General features: G+C 39.8%; 1 protein-coding gene across 3 annotated transcripts in view; it reads right to left on the bottom strand.

The window, feature by feature from the left end:
- Positions 1 to 6176: 6176 nt before the first annotated feature.
- The window catches only part of LOC138681754 (F-BAR domain only protein 2-like), a 128328-nt gene continuing 124306 nt past the window's right edge, over positions 6177 to 10198 (bottom strand). For 2 of the 3 annotated variants that reach the window (XM_069775509.1, XM_069775511.1), the window contains exon 25: positions 6239 to 10127. In XM_069775509.1, the coding sequence (XP_069631610.1) occupies positions 10105 to 10127 (23 nt within the window). In that variant the 3' untranslated portion in view covers positions 6239 to 10104. Of the gene's footprint in view, positions 10128 to 10198 lie in introns of all 3 variants that reach the window. The other variant, XM_069775508.1, reaches the window with a different exon arrangement.

Below are 10198 nucleotides of genomic sequence, written 5' to 3'. Positions count from 1 at the left end.
AAAAGTTGCCCTTTTGAAGTACTGCCTGCCCATACTATTAGTTTGAACTTGATTATAACCAACAAATCCAATCAACTAATGGTGACTTGGTTGTCATTAATATTTGATTGTGCAATCCAGCTAAGCAGCTTAAGATGAGGTATAATTTATGATTATTTTTTTTGACAACTACATCAGAAAGTGTTTCATTTATGTTTATTTCTTTTGCACAACCTCTATGTTCCAACCTCCAGTTCAGAGCCCAATTTGGAGCACTATAAATGAATTGCCCATAATCTGCTCACAGCCAGTAGGTGTGGGGGCTTCTGCAGAGTTTAGGCCCCTCCTAGAGGAAAGAAGCTGCTATACAAATTTATCAGAGGACAGTATTTCTTAACTCAGTAAAGTGACAGGCCAAAGGGAATCTCCAAGATAAGGTATGGCTGAGAGCAGATCACTTGAATGTTAACAGTATGTCTTTAAGTAAAGTTGTGAACAGACTGTAAGTAGTTGCAATACAGTCCTTACCAGCAGCCCTGTGTGGTTTTGATTTAAAAGTACATCTTGAGTACAGCAAGGAGGTCTCTTGAATCTTAGTGCAGTGTGCTTTATTCTGGAAAGATGGCACCAGTTTATTCACTACAGAAATACTCCCACATTACTTTTAACATATTCCTTGCCTCAACCCAATTGCTACAATTACCATAGTTGGGTTACAGAGATGACAGTGGAGTGTGTACAAGATGCTGAGAGTATTCTCTGTTGAGCCAGTGAAGTTTGGGAAGAATGCTGAAAGATGTACCTGATGTGGTCTAACACTCATTTGAATCATTATTTGCAAACCTCTGGTTAGATCTGCTTGAGTATCTATTGTAAACATACACTTCATGTCTGTCTTTAAATATAGCTAATGGCAGCAATAACAGTAAAAAACCCCTACCTTGCTGGGAGAGAGGTGAAGGTGGCTTTGCTAAACGTTCACAGTGCAGATACAGAGGCAAGTACAGAATACTTTAACAAGTCTAAGAGAATAGAAGGTCCTTTAACTAAAGGAAAATGTCCAGAAGGGACTTAACAAGAATTTTCATGCAGTTGGATAATCTGTCTTTGGACTGGACAGATGGGTGATGGCAGATAACATTGTTCACTATGAACACTAACCAAGTTCTTAAAAATATTCTACTGTTTTCTTAATCCCAGAAAAAAAAGCAATAGAAGATTACGGGGGTTCGAATATAGTAGCAGGAGGTTCCAAATTGTTACCAGTTAACTTTTACAGGGTCAATGTAGAAATTTGTCTTGCTTTCAAACTGCATTGTATACAGCACAGTATGCTGTGCATACTTCACAGCTTCTGCGAAGAGGACATAGCTGGCTACTGGTACTGCTGGATATAGGAACAAGGTCTTCAGATTAGATCCAGATGCTGAAATAATGGCTCGTAGACTGTTGTGAGTAGTTGAAATAGTGAAACATGTCTGCTGGATACTACTCCTGCTGTGTGTTGGTACAAACACATGTTTACCTTTATTGATGACTGTGGTGGGTTGACCCTGGCTGGATGCCAGGTGCCCACCAAAGCTGTTCTATCACTCCCCCTCCTCAGCTGGACAGGGGAGAGAAAGTATAACAAAGGGCTTGTGGGTCAAGATAAGGACAGGGAGAGATCACTCACCAATTACTGTCACAGGCAAAACAGACTCAGCTTGGGGAAAATTAACTTAATTTATTACCAATCAACCAGAGTAGGGTAATGAGAAATAAAACCAAATCTCAGAACACCTTCCCCCCACCCCTCCCTTCTTCCCGGGCACAGCTTCACTCCTGGATTCTCTACCTCCTCCCCCCGAGCGGTGCAGGGGGACGGGCAATGGTGGTTGTGGTCAGTTCATCACACGTTGTCTCTGCTGCTCCATCCTCTTCAGGGCAGGACTCCTCACACTCTTCCCCTGCTCCAGCACGGGTCCCTCCCATGGGTTGCAGTTCTTCAGGAGCAGACTGTCCCAGCGTGGGTCCCCCATGGGGTCACAAGTCCTGCCAGAAAACCTGCTCCAGCATGGGCTCCTCTCTCCATGGTTCCACAGGTCCTGCCAGGAGCCTGCTCCAGTGTGGGCTTCCCACAGGGTCACAGCCTCCTTCAGGCACCCACCTGCTCTGGCATGGGGTCCTCCACGGGCTGCAGGTGGATATCTGCTCCACCGTGGACCTCCATGGGCTGCAGGGGGACAGCCTGCCTCACCATGGTCTTCACCATGGGCTGCAGGGGAATCTCTGCTCCGGCACCTGGACCACCTCCTCCCCCTCCTTCTTCACTGACCTTGGTGTCTGCAGAGTTGTTTCTCTCACATGTTCTCACTCCTCTCTCCAGCTGCCGTTTCTGTCTGTCCCAGCAACTTTTTTCCTTCTTAAAAATGTTATCACAGAGGCGTTACCACTATCGCTGATTGGCTTGGCCTTGGCCAGCGGTGGGTCCGTCTTAGAGCCGGCTGGTATGGGCTCTCTCTCGAACACAGGGGAAGCTTCTAGCAGCTTCTTACAGAAGCCACCCCTGTAACCCCCCCCCCCGCTACCAAAACCTTGCCACGCAAAGCCAATACAATGACTTGGATAGGAGTATGGCTGAATCTGTGTTCCCCTGGGCTGGGAATGACTTGTTAAGGGTAGAACTCAGCATGGTTTTTGCTTAAAAACTGGTGTCAAGGTAACAGTCACCAGTTTAAGAAAGATGTATTTTTGGAAAGCTTCTTTTCAACTTGTGACAACTGTTGGCTTTTCTTAACTATCGGTATCATGAAAAGTAGGAGACTGCACTGTTGCTGCCTTACACAGTGGATGAACTGCTTCCTGAAACACAAATAATGGTTTTTTTTACCAAAACCAGGTTACTGTAGGACTGTTTATGTTGGATGATCCCTTGGAGGAAAGGCTAGAAGGGGCCATTTGCCAAAAAACCCTCTGAATTCTAATGTGTGTTTTTGTGGAATCACTTGGGGCTCAGCTGGCAAAAGAGTTGCTACCTTGAGCGATCCAGAAAGGTTATAGCTCAGGGAAACAGGTACAGGTTCCCCACTTCTCCCTCTAGGAAACTGGTTGCTTGGAAGCAAAGGAGGATGCTTAGGTGAACTGTGCTCCCCACGCTCAGTCAGCACCAAGTGCAGTAATGCTAAGCCCTAGCTCATAGCTACACGGACAGAGCAGCAATTCTTGCAAGGGAAGACATCCTGCAGGCTCTCCCAGTTTATTGACAATATCAACTTCAGCTATAGAGAAGGTTGAGGGTCTCCTTAAATATTTTGCAAAAGGCAAGAGAATAGCTGTAGTGGCCCATCACCTTGTGGTTTTTTTTTAAATTTTCAACTCCTTTATGAGAAAGTTGTTAAATATATATTTATCACCCCCCCACACACACACCACCCCGCCCCCAGCTAAAGGGAGCATTTGTTTTTCCATGCAATTTCCTTATTCTGTCTCCTGTGAGTGTAGTGTTTGCTCTATATTACTTAGAGAAGTTATGCCAGAGTAACAGTGTGTTCTTCCGAAGCAGAGTTTCTTGTCCTAGGTGTACCAGATACAATTCTTAAATAGAGCAATCATCTTCTATGTTTTAGACCTTAAATAAAACTAAATTTATTCTGTCACTTGAGTTATCAAATTCTGTCTTCTCAATAGAAGTGGACATCCAGCCTACTGTTTGTTATCAAGTGACTCAGAACATGGAAATATGAGTTCAGCAGGAAAAAAGCTGCAGCAGCATTTGGCCCATACATGGGAATAGACTGTGGTGAGACTTCAGAGAGATGTCAGCTGCAGATATGGCAGATCATGGACTGTGACAGTCCTCCTGTGCTCACATACTCAAGTACTTACTGTGTGTTCTCAATCTAGGAACTGCTCAGAAGCAAGAGGGGACTCGTACCTAGAGGCTGAGAGAGTCTGATATGCAGAGGAGAAACTTGCATTCAAGAATGAGGCTAGGTGCTTAGTCAGGGGCTGAAAGTTGCAGCTATTCGTTTGGACTGGTTCTCTCAAAATCCACAGTCCTTTAAGGCTGCAGAGAAATAAGTGCAACACAAACAGAATGTAACAATCAGGTTTTGGGTTTGGGTTTCTTTTTTTCTTTTCAAGTTGTATTGGTGCATCTTGCCTGGATAAAATGTTTTGTCAGTACTAACACTGGGACAGCTTTAATAACTCTGTATTAGTGATGACTATTCATATAACCTAGTAATGACAGTAGTGGGGAGTGAAAGGGAAGGCTGTGGAGATTACATAAGGACTTTAATTACAAAGCAGGAGGGAACATCTGGAGGGGAGAATCAGCAATTGTAAAAATGGGCTGCTTCATTTAACCATGTTGAAGAGAGAACTGAGTCACTGCTGAACACATTACCACTAACTTTCTGGAGTAGAAAACATGACTTAGGAAATGAGAACTTCAAGAAGAGAGATTGGGTGATGCTAAGAGTTAAAGTTGAATCATAATCAGGATGGTGAAGTTGGCATGATTTACAATTGAATTACTGTGATTATTAACCTGTTTATTTCTTCAATAAACATTGAGTTTTAGGAATGAAAAAAATGCTAAGTCACAGAATAAGGCTTTTTACAAGAAATACAACTGGGACAATGGCAAACAAAATCATACTTAAGGTTATAATAATTAAGATAGCCATCCCAGATTTAAAAACAATGAATGGATTCCAAATGAAGTGAAAGCAGCTATAGAAAATGTGGAATTTGAGTATTAAATGTTTAATAATTAATCCAGAAAAGGCTTCTTGTGTTTCTAAGATTATTTTACTTTTTAAAGACTGTATGCTTTCTATTGGTATTGAATTAAGTGAGAACTTAAAAATCAACATGTCAGTAAACATGGAGGTCAAACTGAGTTGAGAAGGAATGCTCAGTAGTGCAATAATATGCACAGTTGAAGATAAACATCAAGTTTTCAATTAAGAGGCCTGGTAAACAGTCCAATCAAGGGCACTGCACAGTAAATATGCTATTTGCTGCTTTAGTACCTTGAACTGTTTTTAGCTTACTCTATCCTCGGAGGAATTCCTGAGTTTTTTTCTTGCATGCTCTAAAGTAAAATTGCCTTTTCATGACAACTGAAATGGAAACCAATTATCTAGCAATTCCAAGAAAACAAAAGGTACACAAAGATGCCTATCTTAAGCTTCTCAAACATGCAAGACTTGAAATGTAATGCTTTTTGGCACAATGCAAGACCTTCCTTTCTAGTTAGATGGCAAAACCCATCCCACTTGTAACTCCCATGCTGTTCCAGTTGATAATCAAATATCTTAGCTCCTTCAAATACCCTACATAAATATTTGGCAGTGGTAGAGATAGTTGATTATGCCTGAAAAAATACCTGATCATGTACTTAGATAATCAAAAACCTGCTTGAGCAGTATAAATCCAGTTTATAGTAGTTGTGAGTAGTATGTGGGCATTGGCTTACAATAACAAAAGTCAAATATTAACAGAAGTGCCAGAGCAGTGATCTCTGATGCTTTAAGTTAAATGAATACTAGAAGGACTGAGCACTGTTGTACCCTTTTACATCCCTAACCAATAACTGAGGATGCTGGGGAAGTAGAAAGGGAATGGCTTGTGAGCTCTCCTTGCCATAGTCTGTTCTGCCATTGTTGAACAGAGTCCTAGGTTAGATGGACCATTTGGTCTGACCATAGGGTACTTGTGTTCTTCAGTCCTGCCTTCCAACAAAAGATAAGAATCAAACCCTTGGACTACTACTTTCCAGCATGACAAGAATGGTACTTATTGAAATGATATCCAGCCAGCTGAAAAAGTCAATTTACTAAGTAAGTGTCGCGTCCCAAAGTTGGAGCGACTCAGGCTCATGGATTTCCTTTGTCAGAATTAAGGTGAAACGACACCAGGGGAGTTCAAACAACAATCAACATTTATTCAACCTAGCTAACCTTGCCCATGTACACGTGCACTTATCAATATGAACCTTGCAACATGTCTTTAAGCCGCTGTTTGAGAAGAGAAGGAAGGTGTAGAAAAAGAAATGGAAAAAGGAACATGAAATGTATCAGGAGAGCCCTTCCGTTGAGTCACGAGGTTCAGAGCAGACCCCCTTGCTTTCTGGACTCCTTCTCAAAGAGGAGCCCAGGGGTGACTAGATCCACTCCTAGTCTCAGACTTGGTCAACGGTTTATGTTTCAAAGGATGAGGTGTAGGGACTGTGGAAAAGAGAGAAGGAAAAGAGGGAGAGAGAGAAAGAGAGAAAGAAAGAAAGAAAGAGAGAAGGGTTTCACCAGTCCTGGGTCCAGCGTTAGTCCAGCCAGCGTAGAGATCCAGTTCCGGAGGGCATGCACTGAGAACTCATTCTCCCTTCTTTTATAGTGTGTTAGTTGATGGTCTCGACATGCGCAGTCCCATTCCTGGGGTTCTCTGGAATCGGTCGGTGAGCTTTGCGGGGGGGGGAGGTTCATTGCGGAGTTGCCTCTCTTTTTCTGCTGGCATGACCACTTAAGATAGAAGCACAGTCCCATCTTCCGTGGGACCTCCTCCTCCAGGCACATATGCTGTGCTCCTTCTCCTGGTCACTTAAGATAAGGAATTGGGGCTTTGGAGAAGTGTGGTCCCACCCTCCATGGGGCCCTCTCCTCTGGCCACATTGTCCTGTTCACAAAACTCCAGCATTTTTACAGAGGTCGTTTTCTCCACCAAAGTTCTTTAATGAATGTTTGAGATATTGACTATAATTTGTCAGACCATCACACTAAGTCATTACTTATTAAACTATACAGGCTGTGGGATTAAGTAGGAAAGAAACAGAGTCAAACATGCATTTGTTCAGTTTCAACTTTTGTTTCTGTGCTCGCAGCTTGGAAGGACTATTCTCAGACTGCCAAAGTAGTACTTAAATCACCTACTGTTTTGGACTGGTGGAACATAAGAAATCAGAAAAGATTACTTTAATCTTGCCACTGATTTTTTTCCTGTGCACTGAACAAAATATATGGTTATTAAGGAAGTTAGGGAATGTACAGCATTTGATAGCACTAGTCAGAGAAAACGGGTCATGTCTACAAAGTTGAGATTTTTCTGATAAGTATATCCACAGTTAGGCCTAATCTAAGTTATTAGTTAAGCATACCAATTTAGTAAAGGCACAAGTCATGCACATCTCAGGCATTTCAGTTTAGTAAAGATGCAACTCTTTGCAGAAGTCATCTTTCCACCTATCATCTCTGTGGTGGTTTTTAAATATATAAAAGAGTTCATATATTATCACAGAATCACAGAATAGTTTGGGTTGGAAGGGACCTTTAAAGGTCATCTAGTCCAACCACCCTGCAATGAGCAGGGACACCTTCCACTAGATGAGGTTGCTCAAAGCCCCATCCAACCTGACCTTGAATGTTTCCAGGGAGGGGGCATCTCCCACCTCTCTGGGCAACCTGTGCCAGTGTCTCACCACCCTCATTGTAAAAACATTTCTTCCTTTTATCTAGTCTGAATCTACTCTCCTTTAGTTTAAAACCATTACCCCTTGTCCTATCGCTACAGGCCCTACTAAAAAGTTTGTCCCCATCTTTCCTGTAGGTCCCCTTTAGGTATTGAAAGGCTGCTATAAGGTCTCCCCGGAGCTTTCTCTTCTCCAGGCTGAACAACTCCAACTCTCTCAGACTGTCTTCATAGGAGAGGTGTTCCAGCCCTCTGACCATTTTTGTGCCCCCCCCCCCCCCGGACCCACTCCAACAGGTCCATGTCTCTCCTGTACTGATTATCTCTACTACTTATCACTTACTTACAAATCAATTAACACTTTAAAAATGTTCAATACAGGCATAGTTTTGTTCTATTATTGCTTAGAAGCTCTGTGGGACTAACTGCAAAAGTATAAGCAATATAAATCAGTATTTAAATTATATATTACATGTTTATTATGAATGCAAAATTGTTTTAAATTTATATTTTATGAAAAATCAGAAGTATTTACAATTTTTGTAAGATAAACTTGTATGCTCTAATTTACAGTCCAATGTAGTAACAATCCATAAAAATTCAGATCCTTTAGAGTTGTGTTTACAAATTAATTTTCTTAGGAGGCAGCTACAAAGGATAGTGCTGTATACACAAGCAAGAACCAGCTTGCTACATATGGTTTTCTTATCAGACAGACACATGTACTTTTTACATTGTTTTTAATTTCTTTACAAAAAGTCTATATAAACTTGTATGGCTTCAAAGTTGCAACCTGCACCCAATGCAAATGTATGTATAATCACCTAGTTTAAAAGTGCTGAAACAGACCTACTTAACTAAGAAATGAAAGTAATGCTTGATTAAAAAAAGCAATACAGTTTTGGGCTTTCATTAATAAAATATTGTCATGTTAAACGCAGTTTGATTGCAAAGCAGATTACAATTAAGATTCCAGTAAAAAGACTGTACCATTTTATATGAGTTAGAAATTTACCATTCAATAAGATTAGCAAGTTAAGAGCCAGATACTCTTCCAATCAAATCTACAGTACAGTATGTGCTTAGTGCTAATAATGGAACTCTTATCTGCAAAAGTGTGTAGTATACATTAGAATTTATGTAGCCTCTACAAAGCTTAATTTATTGTAAAACTTCAGCAGTCAATTAATTACTGGTTCAAGCAAGTTTTATTGTTTTAATAGAGAATTTGAAATAGATACTGGTATTCAAAATGGTCATATAAAATTCCCACTTGTAGGTTATTGAATTATTTTGCCCTAATACTTTTGATTTCAGCATTGAAAAAACACTTGATAATACAAATACATAAAATATTTTCTAAATTAGTGACCTGCTTTAAAAGATGTGACTAATGTGTCACTTCCCTGTGCTAAGGCTGTGGCAAGCAGATTAGATGACAATACAAATATTAAAATTGGTGGGTTTAGATAAAATTTAAAATAATAGAAATGGCAGTACTTGTCATCCTGCTGCTATAAAATACCCTTCTAAAATGCTATTCCTCCCAAAGTAATATATTTACATTCACATCACACAACCCTCAAAGCACTTAAAATTCCAAAGACTTGCAGTCAAAGTGAAAGGAAATGCTGTTTGCTTTTACCATCATCTGTGATTTTTCAGGATTTTCATCTTTGGTGACATTAAAGTTACTATCTCAAAGTCCTGCATGATGCATCTCCCTTTACTACAGCCGCATTTATTGCAATTACCCCATGAGGAAGTAAACCAGCATTTTAAACCTCTTTTAAAACAATCTCCAGTTTTGCAAATCTGACTTCTAAATCCCAGTCAAAGGAATTTTTATAAAATTGTATGTATTATACAAACACCGTGCTTTCTTGATGAAGAGCCAAACTTTGAAAAAGGAATTGAGGCATGTGAATAACAAAGTGGATAGGCACAGGTTTGTTTTTTTAAAGGCACAAATGTTATGCAATTCATATAAAAATAAATTAAATCTACAGCATTGATTCAAACAATCACAACACATAAAATTTACTAACTGCAGAAGTAAATCTCTTCTGTCTTTTGCAATTTTGTAACACATTGCACTTAGGAAAAAACCCTATATAAAACAATTTACATGTTAATAATATATGATACACAGGCATCAAGTTACATTTTTTTTTTATACATCTCTAACTCAGCTGGTTTTATGGCATGAGTGGATGGAAGAACTACGTGAGACTTTGCCTCTGTTTTCTTTAAAAACTGGCAATTAAAGAATCTGAAAAATTATTATTACTTATGGAAAGGTCAAATATTTCTTACTTGCTTTCCTACACGGTTAGGTTTAATGTTTGCAGTATAACATACAATTTCATACTTTCATTACAACTATTGATTATTATTTTGACTTCATCTATATAAATTTACTAAAATTTGAACAAATTTTTCCAAATATTGCAGATGATCATTTACAGACAGTGTTGAAATTAACTTCAGTGCTATTATAAAGTAATAAAAAGTTTGCAAAATGACTTTAAAAAGTGCATTTTCTGTTTTGTAGTTCATCCTCAAAGTAGGTCAACATTTTTTAAAAATTAATGCATGTTAAAATAGTGTTTGAAAAGTAGAAAGGGCAGAGTGAGCTTCTTGCACTCCTTTGATCCAATGACTTCCACAGGTTCATCAGCAGTCTGCCATATACCGTCCTGAAAAATAAAGGTAGGTTTTTTGCAGTCAGTAGATAAAACAGATTGTGTCAGTATTTTCCTGGGAGCAG

The sequence above is a fragment of the Haliaeetus albicilla genome, chromosome W, assembly GCF_947461875.1.
Source record: "Haliaeetus albicilla chromosome W, bHalAlb1.1, whole genome shotgun sequence".
NCBI lineage: Eukaryota > Metazoa > Chordata > Aves > Accipitriformes > Accipitridae > Haliaeetus > Haliaeetus albicilla.
The sequence above is the reverse complement of the archived record's forward strand: the minus strand, read 5'-3'. Positions and strand labels throughout refer to the sequence as shown.